A 24753-nucleotide genomic window follows, 5' to 3' on the forward strand; every position below is an offset into this window, starting at 1 on the left:
GTGGCATTGGACTGACATAGCTTTTCCATGGCACCAATTGTGACAGCTGCTGCTGATAGAAGTTTGGACAAAGCTGCTGATTTTATCCATTGATAAGTGATTTTCAGTTTTCATCACAACATGCCAAATGTTGTTGACAAAGTTACCATTTCTGTTGACCTTGTGTTTATCATTTCTATTGAGTTGTTATTGATAAAATATCAGACAATTATTTAATTTTGCTCATTAATGATAGAACTATCGATTGCAATTCACTCTATTGAAATCTCCTGAGATTAAACAGCATTTAATATAGGAGCCAATCTTCTTGAAAAACACGATGACTTTTCCTCAACGAAAGAAAGTGTTATACTAAAATTGATTTATTTTTCAAATGCCTATATGCTAAACCATTGTCATCCATATCAATCCACAGTTGGAGGCAATCTCACAAACTAGGAACAGAACACGTATCCAGATGGGCATCCATATGGCTACAGTTCCTATAATAGAGCAGTGAGCTCTCTTTGAATCTGTTCAATCAGCACATTTTTTGTTGTCGCGATGGATAGCACAAAGAGAAGCCTCACCTTTGATGCAAATGAACCAAATATTAAATAAAGTAAACACTGATGTTTGGTATTGTTATATCCGTATGCAGAGAGGAAGAGCCATCTCCAGACAAGCAACCTAGCGGCCGATATAGCTCCGCTGTGTATATGTAGAGAATAACTATTTTTGACACATGTTGATGAAGAAGGTGAAAATCTTTGATAGCTCAATGCAGTGGCCAGAGAAAAGTGGCTAAAATAGCTGCAAAAATACACAATTGAAGATCTAATCATACTTTGAATATATCACATTGGATCATCCCTAAGAACATGTCAACCAAAGCTATCTGATGAGTATTTTTTTGGAGAATAAATTTTTTGACCAAAAATGGCAACAATTGCCCCAAAAAATAAAATTTGCAGATTTCATCATAATTTCAAAAGATCAAATTTAGTTCATCTATAGAAACCTGTATACCAAATTTCAAAGCTGTTGAACAGTACTTTTTGAGAAACACATTTTTTAACCAAAAATGGAAAAAATTGACCCAAAAATTCAAAATTGCAGATTTCATCATAATTTCAAAAAATATTACTTAGTTCATCTATAGAAACCTGTATACCAATTTCAAAGCTATCAGGTGAGTAGTTTTGGAAATACCGGTACACATTTTTTGACCAAAATTGGCAAAAATTGCCCCTAAATACAAAATTACAGATTTCATCAGAAATTCAATATATATTACTTAGCTCATCTGTAGAAACCTGTATACCAAATTTCAAAGCTATCAGACCAGTACTTTTTGAGAAACACATTTTTTGACCAAAAATGGCAAAAATTGCCCCAAAATTACAAAATTGCAGATTTCATCATAATTTCAAAAAATATCATTAAGGTGATCTGTAGGAACCTGTATACCAAATTTCAAAGCTATCAGATGAGTAGTTTTGGAAATACACATTTTTTGACCAAAAATGGCAAAAATTGCCCCAAAAATACAAAATTGCAGATTTCATCATAATTTCAATAAATATCATTTTGTTCATCTGTAGGAACCTGTATACCAAGTTTCAAAGCTATCAGATGAGTACTTTTGGAAATACACATTTTTTGACCAAAAATGGCAAAAATTGCCCCAAAAATACAAAATTACAGATTTCATCAGAAATTCAATATATATTACTTAGTTCATCTATAGAAACCTGTATGCCAAATTTCAAAACTATCAGACCAGTACTTTTTGAGAAATACATTTTTTGACCAAAAATGGCAAAAATTGCCTTAAAAATGCAAATTTGCATATTTCTGCACAATTTGAACAAATCTGAAAAAGATCATCCCTAGGTACATATGTACCAAATATCAAAGCTATCTGACTGGTAGTTTTGAAGGAGAACATTTTTAAAGATATTTTTACCAAAAATGACAAAAATTGCCTTAAAAATACAAATATGCAAATTTCACCACAATTTGAACAAATCTGACTGAAGTCACCCTAAGTAAACTGCATATCAAATTTAAAAGCAATCAGACAAGCGGTTTCAGAGAAGATTTTTTTACCAAAAACACCAAAAAATGCCCCAAAAATACAAATATGCAAATTTCACTACGATTTGAACAAACTTAAGTGAGGTCACCCCAAGTGAGCTGCATATAAAATTTCAAAGCAATTGGACTTGCGGTTTCAGAGGAGAAGGCAATTGTTGACGGACGACGACGGACGACGACGACGGACGACGACGACGACGGACGACGACGGAAAATCAACCTATTTGATAAGCGCCACGTCGCTGACAGCGGAGCTAAAAAACTAAAGTTCACAAAACAACAACTGCAGTAAGCATGTAAATATTCAACTTTATTTGCTGTAGCATGGCTTCAAAAGGCATTCACTGTTTCACTTTACATTAAAACACCCGGTTGTACTCTGTTTTTGAGTGGCAAGCATATTTCTTTTTCTTCTCATTGGTGAAGCTGTATGCAATTGGTGTTGCTTGGCAGAAATCAAGTTCTCAATTTTCAATAACTGATATTGGCACAGAGATGTGCTTGTGACCAAAGTATTAAGCTTGAAATTATTCTGATGTATGCTTGTGACCAAGTATTATAATGAAATATTCTATTTAGGACATCTTAAAACATAAAAATAGGTTGTGCATAGACATATTTTCGGGTAAAAAATGTCTGAAATGGGAAATGAAACGCAACTTTTATTGAAATTCTGCAATTTCTCAGATTACTTATGACAGTGCATGTATTTGCTGTGGATTTCAATGGGATGGAAGTAGAGTCTGTTGTCTTCTCACACTTTCCTAGCTTCTTGCAACCACTGACCAATCTTCGCATCAATTTGCTGCAACAGGAAGAAAAAGAGGAAATGTTTATTCTTTTAGTTGATATCTTCAAGTTTGATAATCTTCAAGCTCGTCTTCAATACAGATTTTAATACACCCCAGATTCCACCAAAATAGATAAACCATGTTCGATATTTCTGTGAAACTAAAAACTGTCTGACATTTGCAGGAATTCACTTATTCACTTCTTGTATAATGAAGAGAGATGCCAGCTTACCATTCTTGCTTTGATCAATGACGGCGGATCGGTGGGTCTTGACTCTCCCATATTGGCACAGTGTGCAGTACCGTTGATAAAGATGGATGTTTCTGTGGGGCTTTCATTGTGCAGGACACTCAAAGCATGCCATGGGTCAATAGAACCTTCAAAACAAAACAAACAAACAAAGTACACTGGTAAAACAAAGAAAGGGAATTCTTTTCTCCATGTTGCTCTGTGAAAATTACCAAAATTTGATTGTTGGGAAGGGAAGAAATGGTTTCAGCACTGAAATCGGTGGGCTTTAACACTTTATTAGAACTTTTCATTTGTCGCTTATTCTGAAAATTAAGTATAATGATCACATTTTCATTCTGGACATTGCTTTTTCCTTTCACAGAGCCCTGTTATGAGCAAAATTTCAAGAAAATAATAAAGTTAATGATTTTTTCCCAGTGAAAATGTGTTTTGTGTGTGGAAGCTCTGTGACAAAAATTGCAGTTTACTATCCCACTAAATCTTGACATTTTTAAATTTTAATATTACTGTTAATATTCCCAACACAACTTTAGAATTCATTCTACCAATGACAATTATACTAAATGAATCTACAAAAAATATTACATTGTGCCTCTATTGGTTGACTGCTGGCTGTCACATGATTTTTTTCAAACTTGGTTTTCATCAGCAGCTTCCATGTGATAAATATGAACTTGACAGTTTATCACAAGAGTTCACTTTCTCACCATTGACAAAAACAATCCTGGAACCTTTAGGATGCTGACCACCGTAGTAAGCATTGGTGAAGTCAACTCTTTGGTCCACAGATGTTCTTGTGATTCCAAAAACCTCAGTGCACAATAAAATGTTTGATTTCAAGTCCATCAGTGGGGAGAACACACACGTTGTGTTGGAATCACAAGTTTGGTCTGGAATGGAAAAGTACCGGTATACAAAAATAATATTAACTTTACATAAAGCTTCAGAGGCATCAGGATGGGTGACTCTGTCCGATGAATAGATTTTTTAATGATATTCAACTATGCAGAGTCCAAGGATATGTCAAATGTTATCAGTTCACTTATTGAATTTACTGTGTTAAAAATATTTCATTCAAGTAATGGATGGGTTTGTGGCAAAAACTTGATACAACAACAAAAACAATGAATGCTTACAATAGCCAAACTGAGTGCATGTTTGGTATGTCCACTGCCTCATATTGGCCTGTCTTCGTACAGTGGTATTTCTGAGTTCTATTATCATGTTCTGGAATGAGTTGTCAGCACACTCCTCTTCAAGGTAAACAAGATATGCCTACAGAGAAGGAGATAACGCTAAGTACCCCATAATTGAGGAAGTATTCTCTCCAGTGGCCGATGCAGTCCTGGTGTGTTTTTCCAAGTCAAAGGGAAATAACATTCATCAGATTCCTTCTTAATTCAATCTTTCCTAATTATTTTTGGCAAAAATTGTACAAGCATCAAATCACACAAAAAGGCTAATGTTGAAATGGACTGCTGACATGAAAGTGGTTTGGTATACACAAACTTCATTTTGGCAATCCTCAGGATCAGATAAACCAGATTAACATCGAAAATATCTTTAAAAGGGACAAACATCCTGATTTTGTCTCAGTATCGAAAAACATTGATTGACAATCCCTATCAAGTATCACACAAATATATGAGCAATTAGTTAAGGAGAAGTTGAAGTTCGACCATTGGATATCAGATAGTCAACCACTAATTTCATACGCTCAATGACACTGACAGCAAAGGTTTAAATTTATAAGAGAATATTGTGTTTTTTCTTGTATTTTTCCAGGCTCTGCAAGAACAAATTGGCTCACCCCAGTTAAAAATAAACTTACAGTACTAAGTTTGACCAGATTGTCATATGGATTTCCCGGCTTTGTCATATTCTCACACACAAATTCAATGGTCCACTTGGGCATCTCATTATTGTACTGTACAACTCCCATGAAGAGATCTGCTAGGTTACTGATAAATGTTGCTGTGTCATTTGGGTTTGTGATGTCATCACAGGATATGAAATCTTTTCTCAACTTTTCAAACTGTTTCTCCTGAATTAACTGATCCACAGTTTTGAAGGCTGCTTTGACATTGGCGGCACACTGCAAAACAAAATAAAAGGGAGAGAGAACACAAGTTCATGTTCAGAACACTACTGAAGCTTTGGTCTCTTGCGCAGGCCAAATACAGCTGTAGGTGATACAATTGCTATCGAGAAAACTGATGATATTTATAGCTGTGTATGCTACCATATTGTCTGCAATGCTATGCTGTGGACATGAATTCACAAGACTAGGGACCTAATGGCTTCTTTTGTGTGGCTCAAATATCATGAATATAACCATATCATGTTAAAAATACCACACAATAATACAATCTTCAGCCAGAGTAAGTAAATTCTTTGTTTTGTGTCGATGCATGAGTAGGTTTGTGGAGTTTTCTATGTAAAATGGACAAACTTTTCTTGAAGAATTTACCATTGTAGAAGATTATCTTGCTGCAAAAAAGTCAGACTTTTTACGTTGTGACAAAATACTTCCTTACAGCAGTCACACAACAATGCTTGGACAATGTGGTGAAGTAAAATTGTATTCTTATGACGTACATAGTTACAGAAGTGACCAGGTTGTCTGAGGAAACTCAAATAAGTGCTTACCGGTTTACCTTCAGGAATTCTGAGCGGATGCAAAACAAAAAAGTTACTTTCTCTGGCCTTATGTTGTGAATCTAACAATGTTGTCCTTAAATAGTGAAGAATAGTGAATTAAAGAGTTCAATGTGAATTTTGCCTTCAGTTATCATTTATATGACAGATATGATTACCTGGGTTGAACCCTTGACTACTGGATCAGACAAACTTGCTGCAACGACATCATTGTAACCTTCAAAGTTGGTTTGAGCCAGTACAGGCGCTGATGAAGCTATTGAACCATAGACAAGATGGGGATACTGTTGTGAAAATAAAGAAGAATACATTGTTTTACTGTAAAGTAATAAACTTGTATAAGTATATATTCACTGGATTTTGCCAAATTGGTTTTGATACACAAAACTAATATCAATATGAAAGATGGCTTTTATTATTCAACTGCAAAACCCAAATTTAAAATTCCAATACAGCTGAAAGAATTTGAGGAAAACACTATCACGATGTAGAAGAGAATCTTTGTAAGTTGCAGATAGCTTGACAAGTCACATGCAGTTGCCATGGTATAATCTCTTGTGTCATCTTGCATACATTAAGAATGGAGCATCAACCATATTAGGTCAAAAGTTCATGGTTTGAGTCTATAAGTACTAGTATGCTAGCCATTAAGCATTGTATTTCTCGTCGTAAGTGTTTATAAGATTAAAATGAACACTCGCTAGACAATACCATGCAATGTATTTAAATTACGGTCTGGAAAGGGACAATTGTAGAGCAACTTACCTTAAGCCTGAACCATGCTGACAGAGAGCCGGGATATGAACCTCCAAAACAGATCCAAGTATTGCTTTCACTAAGGTTGTACTTTGAGACAGCAAAACTGTGAAATGTTGCCAAATCTGCCAGTCTGTACACAAAAGTGGGTGACAGAGTCATATTCACCTCAAGCTTATGTTTGTTTTACATTGATAAGCTCACAAATATGGCACAACTTTACTGACTGAGTTAAATTTGTATCTTTGGGATACAAAACTGCTTCTTCCTGAAAAACAATGACTGTCTGAAAGATGTACAGTGCTGTATAGTATTATACAAAACTATTTTGAGGGAATTATTCTGGATAATTCTTTTTCTCTGAGTAGTTATAAACTATTACCATACTGATTTTAATCAAAGTAATCTCTATTTCCAATGAAACAGCTGATCAAATTACCTTGCACAAGTTGCAATTGGTTGGGTAAATCATCTATCGAATGGTCCTGTATAGTCTGAAATAATGTCTTTTTATCTTAATTTCTCATTCTTTTGGAGATGTCACAGTCATGAAAAGAGATATTCACTTTGGATTAAAAAGTGCTATGAATACTTACGCTTGCTGGCTTGAAAGATATTGCATTTGTTCAATTTTAAGACCGTCAGGATTGATACTGGCGCCATAGAAACGATGTTCCACAGCAAATATCAGAGCACCATATTTCATTGCTAGATCAACATGTTCCCCTGATGAGCAAACAGAAAGAAAACAAAAACAAAACAAATAGTGTAGTTAAGGAATGAATCTGCAATAGAAAGGGAAACATTAAAAACAACCTTTATGAAAGAATTTGATGTCAGAGCACTGACAATGTTCGATTCTAAGGAGTAGCAAGTCTTTGAAAAAATCTTTCATTTCAGGAGAAAATAGTGTAAAATATTTAAAAAAGTTCTTAAATGACAGATTATGACACAGCAAATGGTGAGCAAGATATTATTTTCACTGTGGTGGCATCGACTCTCAATAGAATTGAATTCATCCAATATCTTTGCTGATATACGCTGGAAATCACTTCTGCAAAGTCAAGACAATAAAGCATCTGCCAGTGGTTGCAAGTTTATTTCAATACAGACTGTACCAAGGATCAAAGCTTGTCAGTGAATGTTGAAGACAGATGAAGACCACAAGGCTATTAAAAAGAAAGACTATATAATGCCTATCTGAGACTCTTGGTTTTGACATACCTGACTGCACAACAGCACTGGAGAGGGCGCCTTCTCCTCCAATGTACAGGAAGACTGGTCCATTTGGTTGGTTCCAGAAAACTGAATTCATCCAGTACCTTTGCTGATATACGCCGGAAACCACTGGGTCAAAATGATCCAAAGGCTGGGGAAGGTAAAGATCCTCAAACTCTTTATCATAGAGCTTTCCAAGTTCAGGAATCTTATTCTGCCATCGTTGTATGCTCTTCAACTGCCTTTCTCTTCTGTACTGTTCAACTTTTGCGCGGAATTTCCAAAAGTGTGTACCTGTTAAAAGCAGAAAAGATGATGGCAGCTCTGATATGATAGAAACTTTCCAGCTGAGATATTGTGAAAACAGTGTATATACATGTAGCATCATATAATTCAAGATGAAGAAAAATATCAAGATTTGTTTACTTTCATCACTTTGCATGTTAATTTGCATGCAGTTTTTGTTTTTCCCCAAACCCCATCAACGTAAGATTACTGAAACACTTATTGTTTATTTTCCATAAACTAAAAACACTATTTCCTTTTCAGCATTACCTGTATATGTGCATGACATGAAAGAAGTCCAACACTATCTGTAATTTTCATCACAGTCCTTCTATCACACTGATATGAATCATTATGCTTGGTTTTTATCCTTGTTTGTTTGAGAATACTATGGTGAGAATTTAGTCAAAAATGGTAAAGAAGGGGAAAAAAAGATATGATCCCATGATGCACAGGTTGCAAAGAAAATTTAATTGGCAGATAACAAGGAAATTTGAAGATCTTAAAAATATTCTGTAACTGTTGCAATCAACAATATTTCCATTACGTCTGGCAGGGAATCAATGTTCATTGCTTTTTCAATCCAAAAGCTCCAGAACGGAGTGTTTTGAATGACCAAGTCCCTCTGGAGGGGCTTCTGTTGGAAGAACGTTCCAAAATCTGCAAAATTTAAGTCACTCCCTACCAAGCACCATATGATATATATATATATATATATATATTATATATATATATATATATATATATATATATATATATATATATATACACACACACACACACACACACACACACACACATACACACATGAGAAAGGCAAAGATAAATAGGTCATTTTAGATTTGCAAATTTACTTGAGATTTTATAGTATCAGTAGAGAACCTGATACGAGCCTATGTTTGGACACTTTTGGACACATAAACCAGTTACATTTTAGGTCGGAAACTGGAAATGGCAAACTACAGTGAGCAGTACATACATTAACCTTGCATAACATTTTAGGTCTGCACAGTATATTTCAAATACATTGGTTTGACTTTTTAGGTTCACTGGTGGACAAGCTAAAATGACCTACATTATAACATGTCTGCACAGATTTCAGGTCTGTTTAGATTTACACAGTAAATTTCAGATAAGCTTATAAATGTATTTAGCTTATTTGACATTTTAGATTCCAACTTGGCAACTGGACTCTAAAATATCAAACAACTGCAAACCTTGGTACATTGAAATGTACAAAAATATATACAATGAATAAGAGTACAATAGGAAAAAACCATTAAAACAAGCTACAAACAATGTACCTCATAAATGGTTTATCATGTAAAATGCTAATGAGTGCAATCGATAAAACTGTTTACGAGAAATGTTTTTAATTTGGATTTGAAAAGTCAAATAACTGTTATACATTTTAATTCAACTGGTAGAGAATTCCATAGCTTTGGATCACAAACTGCAAAAGCTTGACTTTTAAACATGTTGAAAGATCTTGGTACCAGCAGATTCATACAGGAATTTATCTGCAAATTATGGACTTTGACATTTCTACAAAGTCATAAATTTACCGTGGTGCCATACCATTTAAAGCCTTAAAAACCTGCTGAATAATTTTGAAATTAACCCTGGTCTTTAACTGGAAGCCAGTGTAGTTGGATCAGTGAGTCAGTCACATCACCATACTTTCTCCAACGCATCACCACTCTCGCTGCATCATTCTGAACATGTTGTAATTTATCAAAAAGCTGATTTGGCATGTCATATAAAACTGAATTGGCCTAGTCGAATTTTACGAGTGACCAACATCGAGTCCTCCCACCCCCTACCGTAAGTAAATGACGTCTTCCTCGAGAGAACTAATACAATAACGATGTTTTATCAAAGATAAAACACAGATAGACAGTAGTGGGTTAAGCTGTCAATGCTAATGAAAACATTTCTCGACTAGTATTGCAGTAGCTTTGTACATGTGTACACTGTACATATCCAAATTTGAAAGCATGGCAAAAAGTACAACAAATTTGCAAATCTAGCCTTTAGTTCACCGAGTCATCTTCCGCTCACTCCTAAGAACCTGCACACCCAATTAGAAAGTAATACCATACACAGTTTCACAGTTTTTTTTGACCAAAAATGGCAAAAATTGCCCTAAAACACAAATATGAAAATTTTGCCATAATTTCGATGAATTTTATTTTGAGTTATCACAAGGCACCTGCACGCCACATTTTAAAGCGATCCGACCATTGGTTTAAGAGAAAAAGATTGTTTACTAAAATGGCAAAAAAAAAAAATAAAATTCATTAAAAATAGAAAGCATCAAATATTGACATCAAATCTATATGTTTAAATGAGTTGGGCCCAAGGTACCTAAAAACCAAATATGACAATGATCAGATGAGTAGTTCCTGAGTTATTGATTTTTGACCATTTCCGCCCTTTTTTCTACCTCATTTGCATATCCATGAGACTAACAAGTTCATTTTAACAACGGCACATCCAGACCATTTATGGCATCACTACACCAAAAATCAACTCAATACGTGCGGGGTTTGCGTTGGACGGACAGACATCCGTACATTCATACATACATACATACATACATACATACATACATACATACATAATACATCATTGACATCCGTCCTTTAGATATGTGAGGACCTTGAATCAGGTATCTTTATGTCACAATACTTAACTTCACTGTCACTACTTTTGAACTCTTGACATGGTGTGTTCCTCAATAGCGAGAAGTACACTGAAATTTACTACATGGAATATTTATGGAAATTTAGAACAGAAAGTTAGAGATAGCATTTTTTAAGTAGTTTAGAAAGGTTTGATTTTTTAAGTCTAGTAGAGACAAAAACAAGAGTTGACTCAAATATTAATATTTCAAAATATAGTTATTTTCATTCGGCTAGAACCAAACAACATAGAAAAGCACGCTCACCCTCTGGAGGAGTTGCATTTTATTTTAGAGATATTTTTACTGCTGGTATTACGCAGATGGAAAGTAGTTCTGAAGATTTTATTTGGGTTCGTTTAGATAGTAACTTTTTTAACTTAGATGATGATATCTTTATTTGTACCCTATATTTTAGTCCACAAGGGTCAAGTATTTTTGTTTTAGCTGGAAAGAGTCAAACCAGTTTCAGCTGTTGGAAAAAGATATTGCAAAATTTTCAAAAAAGGGGGCAATTATTCTCACTGGAGATTTCAATGCACGTACTAAGAATATACAGGAGGTTGCAATTTATGAACAAGACGACTATCATTTATCAAATGCAGACATTGCTTTCAAAAAACGAAATTCACAGGATATTTCAATGAAAAATTATTATGGTGACCAACTTTTAGATCTGTGCATGGCCACCGATATGGTAATTCTTAATGGGAGATGTATTGGAGACAGTATTGGAAAATTCACCTGTCACCAAAGGCATGGCAGCAGTACTGTGGACTATAGTATCGTCAGTACTAACTTATTTAGCAAAATTCTATTTTTTAAGGTTCACCCACTGAACATTTCTATATCAGATCATTGCCAAACTGAATTTCAGTTACAAACTAACGCCTACTTAAATAATGTAGATACTAATATAAAAATTAATCAAGATAGACGTAGCAATGATTTTACTTTTGTATGGGACAGCGACTCTAGGTATTACTTTTATGAAGCATTACATAATCCACACATTGCATCACTCATTAATAATTTTAACAAAACAAATTTTGATGCCACAATACAGTCAGTTAATACAGCTTGTGCAATGTTATCAAACATATTCCTACAAACAGCAGGAGCTAGTCTCCATAAACGCATTATAAGGAAAAAAAGGAACAAAAGGGCAAGAAGTTAAGCACCTCTAGGAAACCAAAGTGGTATACCAATGATCTTGGTAATTTAAAAAATGATGTTTACAATTATCAACTAAGTTGAGCAGAGACCCATATAATACTGAATTACGGAGCTCGTGCTACAATTTAAAGAAACAATATAAACGTCTAGTTAAACAAAGAGAAGAGAATTTAAAAGTCAGATTTTAAACAAATTAGACAGCTTGGGGAAATCAAACCCAAATAAGTACTGGGAGCTGATTAATGAGTTGAAATCAGATTCACAAAATAATAGCAGTGAACACACACCAATTGAAAAGAAAGGTGGTACAGTCATTTTAAGGCACTTAATACAAAGGTAGATTTGCCATTAATAGATGAGAATGTTATGATAGATCAACAGAGCTGGGAACACAGATATCAGCTTTGGACAAACCCATTTCTGAATTAGAAATTCAAAAGCCATCAGTACTTTAAAGAACAGGAAAGCCCCAGGTATGGATAAAATAACAAATGAAATGATAAAAGCAAGTAGACATGTATTAATTAAACAAATCAAAACTCTTTTCAACGTAATCTTAGCTAGCGGTCATTTCCTGATGCATGGAACACAGGCATTATTGTACCGATATATAAAAAGGAGACAAAAATGACCCGAGAAATTACAGAGGGATAACATTGCTAAGTACAATTAGTAAACTTTTTACTTCAGTTCTAAAACAAAGACTAATTACTCATATTAAAATGAAAACCTTATAATTAGGGAACAAATTGGCTTTATGCAGAGTTTAGTACATATGATCATATATTTGTTTTAAAACAATTACTTACAAAGTATCTGAGTAAGGGGAAATATATTTTTGGCTGTTTCATAGACTTTCAGAAAGCCTTTGATTCAATTTGGCATGTGGGGCTTCTACACAAACTAATAAAGTATGGTATCACAGGGAAATTTTATAACATCATTAAGTCAATTTATTTAAATTCGAAGGGTTGCATTAGGGTGAAAGAGGGACTCACTGAACAGTTTCCCATGGAGAGAGGAATAAGGCAAGGTGACGGCTTAAGCCCACTGCTTTTTAACCTATACATTAATGACATAAAAGATTCGCTTAATTGTGTCAGCAATGACCCACCAACTTTATTACGGAGTACTTTATCATGTCTACTTTATGCAGATGACTTACTTCTACTTCTGAGACACCTACGGGGCTACAGAATGCTATAAATTCAATAGGGCATTATTGTGAAAAATGGCATTTAGGCATAAACATTCTCAAATCAAAATCATGGTTTTCAACAAATCGGGGAAAATTTTCAACAAATTTAAATTTACTATACATGGTAATGAGTTGGAAAATGTGTCAACATACACTTACCTTGGCATAAAGTTAAATATTACAGGAAAACTAAACAGAGCACAAATGATTTGAAAAACAGAGCTATGAAGGCATGTTTTAAATTGAGACAGTTACTCTTTGCAGAGTTAAATATTCCAATTAAGGTCCATTTACAAATGTTTGATGCCATGATAAAACCTATTCTGCTATACTGTACAGAAGTATGGACTGCAGACATATGCACAAATGCAAAAACCATACTCACAAACTTAACAAACACAATTGAAAAGTTGCACATTAAATTTTGCAAGTACATACTTAAAGTGAATAACAAAGCATCCAACATAGCATGTCTAATGGAACTGGGTAGATATCCTCTAATTGTTTCAAGCATAACACAAATGGTCAATATTGGTTAAAAATAAGTAAGAAATCTGATACAACACTGACTCGTGAGGCTTATGATCTGGGTTGTCAACTGGACAATGCACATACAGATAATTGGGTGTCAGGAATTAAACAATCGTTGCTGCTCGTAAATATTGGAGATGCCATGAATGTAAAGATAGAAAATGACAAACACTTTAAAACTAATTTCAATGTAAAAGTTAAACAGCTATTTGAAAAATGTGCATTTGAATTGATTCATGATGATACCAGACAAGGGCACCATAAAAATAAACTTCGCACATACAGAGAGTTGAAAAAAGATTTCTCTCTCGAAAGCTACCTTCATGTTATAAAAAACCCAGATCACAGATCAGCCCTGTGCAAGTTACGCATTAGTGCACACATACTACACATAGAAACAGGTAGATATAGAAACCTTGATGTCATAGACAGAGCATGCCCAATTTGCCAAAACAAACAAGTAGAAGATGAGATACATTTTCTTTTTCATTGCAAAGGATACACAGACATTAGACATGATTTTTTCAGTAAACTAAACATTTGTAAAAACGCATTCAGAGGCACACAAGACCTTGTAAGCATCTTTTCAAGGACAGATAAAGCATCACTATGTGAATTGGGAAAATACATACATACATGTTTTAAACTCAGACAAGACAAAATGAAAAAGGCAAAGTAAACTATTTATGAACCTTTAATATGTTGACCTCATGTATAGATATTTATATTTATATATATATTATATATACTCTTTCATTGTTGTTTTTGCAAAACCTTTATTGTACTTTATGATCAAGATCCCAACTGGGATACGATTTCAATAAAGGCTTACTTTACTTTACTTTACTTTACATACACATACAGACAGACAGACTCCTCACATACAGACTTTTTTCAACCATATAACCTCCCAATTGCCATATATGTATGGCAAATGGGAGTTAAAAAACCATTAAACAAGCTACAAACAGTGTACCTCATAAATGGTTTATCATGTAAAATGCTAATGGGAGTAATGAGTGCAATTGATAAAACTGTTTACGAGAAATGTTTTTAATTTGGATTTGAAAAGTCAAATAACTGTTAAACATTTTAATTCAACTGGTAGATAGTTCCATAGCTTTGGATCACAAACTGCAAAAGCTTGACTTTTAAACATGTTGAAAGATCTTGGTACCAGCAGATTCATACAGGAATTTATCTGCAATTTATCTTGAGAGAACTAATACAATAACGATGTTTTATCAAAGATAAAACAGAGATAGACAGTGTCAGTGCTAAGGAAAACATTTTTCGACTAGTATTGCAGTACAGCTGGCAGTAGCTTTGTACATGTGTACACTGTACATATCGACATCGATCGTGTACGCGGACGCATGGTACATATAGTGATTTACATTTTCACTATCGCACAAGCACTAGTAGTACTAGTAGCAGATCAATCGATTAATTACCAACTCGGTGACAATCACCGAGTTTTAAGAAAACATTCAAACAGTCGTATCCCTTACCGATGATAGCATTTGATATATTACATACGCACAGCAGCGAAAGACATGCGAGGAGAAGTCGCTTCATCTTTGTGTCATGTGTTCAGACTGCAGACATCGACTGTAAACTGCTGTCTTATTGACATCACATGACGGACCATAAACCCACGTGATGATTTCGAAAGTGTCGAGACCGGCCCGGGGCGCCAGTGGGTCAAGCTATTGTTTTTTAAAAGGAAAGTTTAGAAAGCTAGAGGGTCTTCTGATATAGCAATATCTACTGGTTTCTTAGGGACTCTAAACAGCGCCGTCAGCGGCCATCTAACATAGGGACGATCCAGCGACTGTCGACTGCCGCGAGCGCTAAAGCTGCGCCTGTAATAATAATGGCCGATTATGATGATTATTGCATATTTGAAGACAGCGATGATGAAGACAGAAGAGCTGAAAGGTAGGAAGGTCCCGTAATGCTACTTGTGACGCAGGGGAGCTCGACTCACATGGGTTTAAGCATGTCTCCTTCGACTTCGAGTCCATGGTGATATCAGCCTCTTCAGAAAACGTAGAATAAATGCCCCCTTATTGTAGGTCGAGCGCCAACCACAGTGTCAGTTTGTAACACGAGAGAAGCAAGGCTTTCCTGTGAAAGACCCATAATCAATGCTTTGAACAGGCGTCTGTGTATACTAAAGCTCGCTATCGTGGAGGAGCCGTGGTATTGTGAAGAACATGTAGTATGTACGTCCTGTGATCGACGTTCGTCGAACGTCGTTGCATTGTATTGTACTCGCATGATGATATTACGTATTTGTGCAATTCTGAAAAGCTTTAGTCTTCAATTTAGGTACAGTAAGTCTGTCTGTTAAGAACAGCTTCTAGTTACGTTGTCCCATCGTTTTGACCCCGTCAGCAACAGTCTCTTGTTGCTTGATACATGGCAAAGGCCAGTGCCACTGTCACAAGTGTTAGCATAAGAAAGAGAGCCTTTCTTCCTAATGCTTACAGACTATAGTGGCCTTTGCTGTGTATTGAGCCCAAAATGACTGTGTCTGATGAGGTCAGCTAGGCTTTAGTGGAGGCGAGTAATGCCTTGAACGTGTCATGGCCTTAGCCCAGCCATGGAGGTAAAAATCCTCCATGACAAGGCGTAGACAGAATGAGATGCATTACAGACACTTTGCACCAAAACCAGTTCGCCCAAGACAACTTCGTCCCAAAGCCATTTCGCACCAAAACCACCTCGTCCCAAGTACTAGCTCATCCAACGCCACTTCGCCCCAAGTACCACCTCATACTAAAACCACTTTGCCCAAAGTATATAGTAACATCAACTCATCCTAAAACAACGATGCCATGATGTATCATAACATTGTTTTTGCATTGTGTCAGGACATTTTGGCTACCACGAACCATTTATTCTTGCATGAAACCATAAACGGTATATTAGAAAGAAAAAACACGCAAACTACTAAATGCTACAACTCAGGTGCTGTTCGCAGAATTGCACAGTCCCTTTTCTTGAAATGTGTACAATTTCAAGATTTCAGTCCTGGGATGATAGAAAGGTGATTAAAACTTTGATGGCAGTGTTTCAGCTTTTAACGGTAAGCGATAAGTTGGGGGTGAAGTGGCATTGTGTTTTTGGGGGGAATGGTTTTGGGTGACTAGCTTTTTGGGAGAAGAGGTTTTGGTACGAGGTTGTTTTGGTGCGAAGTGGTTTTGGTGCAAAATGCCGATGAGACTGTATGGTGTGAAGTGGTTTTGGTGCGAAGTGGCTTGGAACCGCTGTACATGGCCAATCGTCACCATATATGCGCAGGAGATAGTCTGTCATTTTGCACATCAAAACAGCACAATTATTGTTTACTTTTGAAGCAAGCTCACTTTCTCACAGAAACACAACCATCAGTTCTCTGAGCTAAGTTGTATGATATTTAAAACGTCATACGAATGCTACTCAAATATTAGGGTTAGTGTTAGAAGTCTTTGCAAAATTTTTTTGACACACTCTCTCATAAGATTCAAATAGAAGTTCCACTGAGGTAGCTTTTAACGTGAATGAAACTTTGGGTGAGTTAGTTTTGTACTGTGTTGGTTTCAGGCAGAGTTGACTTCTTCCAGGTTTGATATAGGGCGCATGATATAGGTCATAATATCATATGCACTTATGGTCTGTCAGGCTCCTGTGTTCTATGAATGTTCAAATGTCTGATGCACTTTTAGTACATCAGATGTATAGCAGTAGTGCCATACAACAGTAGCCTATCAGGCTGTAAGTGCCTGTGGTTTTTGATACCTCTTTGATTAATGATAAGGAAAACTGTCAGTGACAAACAGAAACTGGATTATGATCTACGAGATACTCTTTTTGCCAAAAAGAGTCTTACCACTTATTGTGTCCCAAATCATCTTTACCCGTACACCAACCTGTATTCCTATGCTTCTTCATCCCAAACCAACTCCATGTCATCCAATTTTATTCCTAGAGGGATGGTCAGTTTGCCTCAACTAAGCATACAACCAGGATTGTTGCTTTGCATTTCCTTTATCTCTGAACAGACTGGCTCTGACTGGTAAATGTTATTTTCAGCCACTCGTATCAATGGGTATAGCTAACTCAAATTGTCTTAAGGTGGTATGCACCTCGAAAGTGAAAGATTTAACTTTTGAGCAAACTCTTACAACCATTCTCTTTCAAAATCAAGAATAAAAATCGGGGGTCACCATGCAAATTTTGGTACTGGAGAAACAAATAACCCAAGATTTACCAATATTTGAAATTCACTCTATGGAGAAAAATAAAATTTTTGAATTTCCAAAAACTAAGCCTGTAAAAGTTTTCTAACACCTAGAGCCTTAAAATGAAGCCCTCCAAGTGCTATATCAGAAAAGAATTGAGACACATTGTACCTTAATAATTGTTATAGCACTAAATATTTTCTCTTTATCTGCAGCTCCGAAGATGAACTGCAAATCATCCTGCATGGAACTCCAAAACAGAAGCGACGTCTGTGCAGAAGTCTGAGCAGGGGTAGTTTAGATTTGACAGATGCTTCGTCAAGTGGTGATGAATTTGAAAAAGAGGTAGAAGCAGAACTTGATGCTACTATGAGATCACTAGAGGAACAGCACAAAAACATGGGTAAGATGATTGCCAAGTGGGAACTAGAGAATCTTTTTTATAGTCCATTACAAATGAATGCTATAAAGTTTTTCAATACGGTTTTGCCAAAAAAGTGATTTTGTGCGAAAAACGGCTGTGTGACGTCCAACACCCCATAAGCTGTTATCAGTTATGGGGTTCACATCTAGGCCCAGGGCCGGCCAGAACTAATCCGGCAGAATGTGAGAAGATAAGCTAATCTTTTGTCCGCGTTCACATTACGTTCAACGCTGTCCTAGCCTAGATCATTTGGTAGCGTCTAGCCGACCGTTGACCTTATACAGGTCAAAATACATTCATCAGATACATTCCAGTTCCTACATAGAAAATCATGTCATCCAAAATCAACCTTCAAGGGCCTAATCAAAGGCGAAACATTAAGGTACATGAGGACATGTAACAATGAAGAAGACTTCAACAACAAAGTCAAAACATTTAATGAAAAGCTATTACTGCGAGAATATCCACAACAAGAAATATCAAACATCAATGCGGAAACAAATTACGCTACACGAAGAACACATTTAAATCACAAACAAACGCACAACAACAACAACACAAATAAATTGATATTTGCTACCAAATATAGTCCACACATCAAAACAAAAGACATCAAACAAGCACTCCTGAAGAACTGGGAAGAAATAGAAAAAGACCAAACACTAAATAATTTATTCACGATGAAACCGATCATCCCTTACAAAAGAAATCCAAAAATTGGCGACACACTCATAAATGCTCAAGTACACAATCTTAGAGAACGACCGAACACGATGAAACACAACAAACTGACCCAAACATAAGTATTCTAGCCTCCTTGCTAGACGAACAAAACACTGACAATAATTAAGGAAACCGCTGCGAATATCCCTATATCGCAAATTAATTAGCAACAGTATTGCTAGTGCACCAGATCATCTTGCAGTTTGTTTATCGAAAACACTGCGGGGTGCGTATGCGGTGTCCCCTAGACAAAACACTATTGCAGAAGCCGTTCATATAGCGTGAACGATGGTACATTAAAGGATTAACTTTTACAAGTAAAGTTACATTGCTTTTGCCAGTTTTTGTTGAATTGCTGTGGTAAATTCCATTGCCTAGGGAACATGTTGAAGCAACCAAATTCGACAGACTTTCCCTGAAGAAAAAGTGCAAGAGAGAAAACGATAGGTATACTGTCATGACTTTGGCTTCGTTTCCTTGTACAGGTGTTGTCATCATAAATGCCGTCATTACCACTGTCTCACAAAAACTGTAATTTGCGCCCGGCATTGAGGTGAAATCCGTATTTTTAACTTTTATTTTCATAAAGTGATCAGTTTACGTCGAGGTTTACAATGTGCGTAGTTTTTCTATATGATGTACAACATGAACCTTTTCACGTTTAACACCCATCGAGCGATATGTCATCTTACCTCAAGCATGTACTTCGACAATTTTCCATCAAGCGGACGGCTTCCTTGAGTGAAATTCAAAGTCTCTAAATTTATAATCTCGTTTCGAAGAAACCGATTTGCCGACCGACCGCTTTAAAGTAGATGCGTATTCTTAGAGTGACAGTGAGAATAGACAGTTGTGTAAGTAACCCGTATTTTATCGGCCGTGCACCGATGTAGTTTCTAAAAAGTGACTACTTGTAAAACTTCCAGGCTTCGAGGTTCTGTTATCCGACATGTCGTAGCGAAATTCTGTGAGAACTACAAGTAATACAGACAAAAGTTTGGGTCTCTGACGGTTCCATGTATGAGCTGATTATCAAGTTGAAATTATTGTGTCGATAGTCGTTGCTGCTGGTCCGCGGCGTGGCGGGAATTTGTCACGTACAAACATTCTTCAACTGTCAGCCATATAAACCTCTCCAGTTTTCATCGACGGCTTTCGTGGTTTCGAAGAAGACCTTTTTTTCTCGGATATATTTCTGACAACCTCGGCTTAGAGGCAAAGTCGATGTCGTCTCGTAGTACACCCTGTGCGAGTCTCGGCCTTGACATGACACAAGCAGACATTCGTCACTGTTCAGTCACATTTATTTGGATGCGTCATTATTCAGGGGGGGGGGTATCGGACTAAAGTGGGCACATAGTAGAGTTTTCTCAAGAAATATAAAACGGAAAAGGACAGTCATATCATAAATTTCAAAGAATGCTGAAATGCCATAGTTTTTAATCGTTAATCGATGGCAAAGTTCGTATTTTGACCTCAACGTATCCAATCGAGAAAGTAAACTTGGCATGACTCAAAGTTTGAAAATGTGTTGTCTTGTCTCCCGCGGCCTGGCATGGCCCGGAGGCACTGACGTTTCGTACTTCGAATTCTGAGAGCTATCAAATCGTCACGATCAGCGGACACGAAATTACTATTTTCAAATTGTCATCACTGAAAAAATACAGAGAAATGAGAAAACACGGTGAGAAAAAAGGCGTTTCATCGATGCTGTTGATAACCTTCCTTTCGCTTCTGATCTACCCAGTGCAAAACTGGTACCTTTTCAAACCACTCATGACTCAGAACCCAACTCATTCCAACTGGCCCGATACAACCGGCCCGAATTCAGAATGTCGAGAAACGTATACAAAGATAGCTACTTCTTATAATAATTCCTTGACAATTTGTTGGGAAGGCAACGACAGCTTTTCCTGCAAACGTAGACAGACCTGCAGTGTGCACTGAAAGGAATAGTTGGCGACATCTTTTCGAAACTCTGAAAATATAGCTAAAGAAGGAGCCATATCTCAGTCAGTACGGCCAAACCTTAGCGTTCACACCGACTATGGGGACAGAGCATTTTCAAACGAAACGGAAATGTCAAGGAAAGGCGATGACTTATTTTCTAAAATTGAAGAAAATGCTTAAAATTTGGCTGTGTTAGTCAATCAAGCGAAATATTTTTGTTCCAATAAAATCAGTCTCGATTCTACCCTCTACTAGACTAAATCGACAACGGAGGGTGCATAGGTACGCGGTAGAACGTGTAAATCTCAAACAACGGGCGAATTGGTTTCGGGCGAGTTGATTCTTGGCTGTTCAAGTTGGAGAAAGTGCGAGTTAATTGTCATTCGTACAAAACGGTCAAGAAAACTTCAGGAAAATAGGAAATCAATGACATTTACCGCAGACGTGGTGATACACATACATGTAGGCAAAAGCAATTTAACTTCATAGAAAGTCAATGCTTTACTTCAGTAATTTATCGGTCATGCAAAATGAACGGCCTCTACTTTATGAGACACCCAACGGTGTTTTTGATAAATAGACTGAAAGATGATCTGCCAAACTTCATGCACATAGCGATAGTGCTGCCAGCTAATCTCTTTGCGATGTAGGTATATTCCCAGCGGTTTCCCTAAGTATATTGGGGCTTGGGTGTACCAACAATTATCGCGAACCACGAACCACGAACAGTGAAACATAAATCTAAGGAGAGCAATCTCCAAAGAAAAGCGACTGAGGAAGAAACCACACACTGGTTTCGAAACGTAGCGTCAAAGGCCGGGTCAAAGGATCACCCTGTCATTCGACAGCCAGATTACGGCTACGTCTCGCCATGGCTTATATCTACACCAATAGCCAAACACACAAAATCAAACACAAACACAGAGAACGAAAAAATAGTGTAGGCGATGTGTGCAGCCGCTTTCCCTTTATTACAAACGCTGTGAGATGATATTGTAGGCGATTCGATCCCTTGACGTGCCGTCCATCAGATTTTTCACCATATCTTCGTTCCAAATGCCTAAAAGACACTTGATTTCTTCCGTAGCCCAGCACACAGTAGCCCAGTTGACTCCTCGACTCGCCATGTCTAAAATGATACTGAATCGTCGAATAGGTCAAAGACTACACTGCATGTCAACTACAGAGGGCGTCAACTGGGACCTGAGTCGGACAAAACGCGTTCACATACGCTGTTTACTGCTCGGCCAGAGACCTGGGTCGGCCACAAACCACCCCTCTTGACTAGGACAGAAATTGTCCGGACAGTGGCCGGCCAGAACCGTTCACACCTGTTTTTTTGGTCGGCCACGAACCTGGCTAGGACAAGGGCCTAGTCTTTTTTGGCTAATGTGAACGGCCCTAGTGTAGTCAACTTCAACAAGAACTAAGAAGCATTTTTGAAAAGAAATTAAAATTAGCAGTAAAGTTTTAATACATCTGATACTTGTCATGTGACCAGTGTATGGATTGCTGTATTGTAATTCAAGTGGCATGAGCAAACAGTTGTGTGCAGGGCAGAGCAGTAACAATCGACTCTTTAGAACAGAATTTGTGACCAGATTTTGAAGTCATTTCATGTTAATTGGTACCTGGAACTCCCGCTTCAATTGTCATGAAATGCCATGTATCATTGGTTTACCATGACTATCTATAGAAAGCACATAGTATCTGTAGAGGGTACACAGGCCTCCTTTTTGTGTTGAAAGTAAAGACAAACTCTTTGGAATCAGCTAGAGCTATTATAATCATTTTATGTTCTGTGCTGTTCCCAATAGGAGCACACACACTTCCAGGAGCACAATCTGCTTCAACATCTGGCACACAAGGACAACCAGAGAACAAGGCATCATCCACAGAGAAACCAAGCCTGGCTGCTGAATTCTATGATGATATATACTTTGATTCAGATAGTGGAGATGAGGACAATGTAGGGGAGCCTGGTGATGAGGGAAAGAAGAAAAGTATGTAAATAATTGCTAGAAACTTTACAAATATTTTGGTATGATGTAAACAAATTTTTGAACAGACATGTGACATAGCTTATGGTTCAAATATCACCAACTTTGCTATAACCTTTGAGATTTTGCATAGCAATTTACATTAGTTCAATAAACTGGCAAGTCACAAAAGTAGTGAGCAGGTCAATTTTGTATCTTGTTTTAAATGCAGCATGTTATATATTTTGGTCACTCCAATATGTTTGGAAGGTTTTATTAAAAGTTAATTGTATTACCAGAGATCAGCGTTCTAACTCAACTACAAATCCATTATATTCACAGGAAAAACAAAACACAGGGTGCTTACCAATGAAGAGTTGTTCTATGATCCTAACATCGATGAACAGAATGAGCTCTGGATGAACCGACAGAGGGACATGTACAGATCAGTCTCTGCAAAAGGAGGCTCTGCAGTCAATTCTACTTCCCTGCAAGGAAATTCTGGGACTGAACAAAAAGCAGCGGCAAATACTGATGCTGTGTTGAACTGTCCAGCGTGTATGACTCTGCTGTGCTTGGACTGTCAAAGACATGAAGTGTACGTACATCAATACAGAGCCATGTTCGTTGTCAATTGCATGATTGTGCGAGATGAGATTTTGCGATACAAAGAACCTCCACGAAAGGCGGGCAGGAAGAAGCGCAGGAAACATAAGCCAGAGTTTGTTAGATCAAATGCTGAGGATGGAGAAACAAGTGTGGCTGATGAAGAAGTCTATCACCCTGTTAAATGTGGAGTCTGCAATACAGAAGTGGCTGTGTATGATAGCGATGAAGTGTATCATTTCCACAACGTTTTATCAAGTGCCCCATAAAATTTATGGTTTAGATCTCACTGTCCTCCACATGAACGTTACTTGACTTTAAATAAGTGCAGACAGTAAAATGAGCTTGTCCAATGCTTTCTTGAATCTCTCCATAACTAATGGAGGGTTATAGTTTTCACCATCCCATAGCTGTACCAAGAGAATGTGTATAAGTCCAAAGTGCCTTTGTCACTCATGTTTGACTAATACTTCATTTTTGAAAAGGACATAAAAAATTTGTACTACTTGTACATACTAATGACGAATAAAGTAATGGTTAGCAACAGTCAATGGAATGAAGAGACTTTTTATGAAAAGCAGCAACCCACCTAGCTATCTATCCATCCATCTACTGGTATATGTATAAAATAACATTAATTCCGCGTGATACAATATCACAAGACGAGTATCACGAGAGGACACTTTTACTTTGGTATGGTAGATTGTATCATTAATTTTTGATGTACCAGGCTGCATAGTTTTGTATATGTGTGTGTCCATGGCAACAGTTGCCAACCATTGTGCATTTGAGTGGAAGGTGCATTAAAGTGTGTTCAAATGCAGTCGACAATAATATTATAAGCTAAGGCCCACAGAAGCTATTAAATGTCCAACATATGCTCTGGCCTGCAACATGTGCCCAAATGTGAGCAAACTGTCGTTGACACAATTTGTTTGTTCAGCATGTGAAGGTGATCATCTGCAGGATACATTTCAAGATTGTATTTCTGCTCCTCATTGGACTAAAATGTGGGACTTGAACAGTTGGAAGTAAAAGGCAAAGCTTTCCATGAATAAATTTCAACCCGGCATTTACAAATGTGTGTACTTGGACTGTATTCTCAGTGAGACAATTGAACACAGTTTGCCATTGTAGAAATCTTTTCATTTCATACACAGTTTGCCATTGTAGAAATCTTTTCATTTCATACAGTAGCCAAAAGTAGATTTTTT

General features: G+C 36.8%; 2 protein-coding genes across 2 annotated transcripts; one reads left to right on the forward strand and one right to left on the reverse strand.

Annotated features, from left to right (window-relative positions):
- Positions 1-2363: 2363 nt before the first annotated feature.
- On the reverse strand, positions 2364-15377 carry LOC139149991 (thymus-specific serine protease-like). The gene is made up of 10 exons (XM_070722127.1): positions 15140-15377; positions 7762-8049; positions 7134-7263; positions 6547-6670; positions 5940-6065; positions 4955-5218; positions 4260-4398; positions 3831-4013; positions 3103-3248; positions 2364-2884 (listed from the first exon to the last, which is right to left on the reverse strand). The coding sequence occupies exons 1-10, from the start codon at positions 15204-15206 to the stop codon at positions 2834-2836; spliced, it is 1518 nt and encodes a 505-aa protein (XP_070578228.1). The 5' UTR covers positions 15207-15377; the 3' UTR covers positions 2364-2833.
- A 36-nt stretch (positions 15378-15413) lies between these two features.
- On the forward strand, positions 15414-24619 carry LOC139149992 (E2F-associated phosphoprotein-like). Its single transcript, XM_070722128.1, has 4 exons — positions 15414-15569; positions 18073-18260; positions 22772-22957; positions 23276-24619. Exons 1-4 carry the CDS (start codon positions 15505-15507, stop codon positions 23806-23808), a joined length of 972 nt encoding a protein of 323 aa, XP_070578229.1. The 5' UTR covers positions 15414-15504; the 3' UTR covers positions 23809-24619.
- The last annotated feature ends 134 nt before the right edge of the window (positions 24620-24753 follow it).

Source organism: Ptychodera flava, chromosome 14 (genome assembly GCF_041260155.1).
Source record: "Ptychodera flava strain L36383 chromosome 14, AS_Pfla_20210202, whole genome shotgun sequence".
Lineage (NCBI taxonomy): Eukaryota > Metazoa > Hemichordata > Enteropneusta > Ptychoderidae > Ptychodera > Ptychodera flava.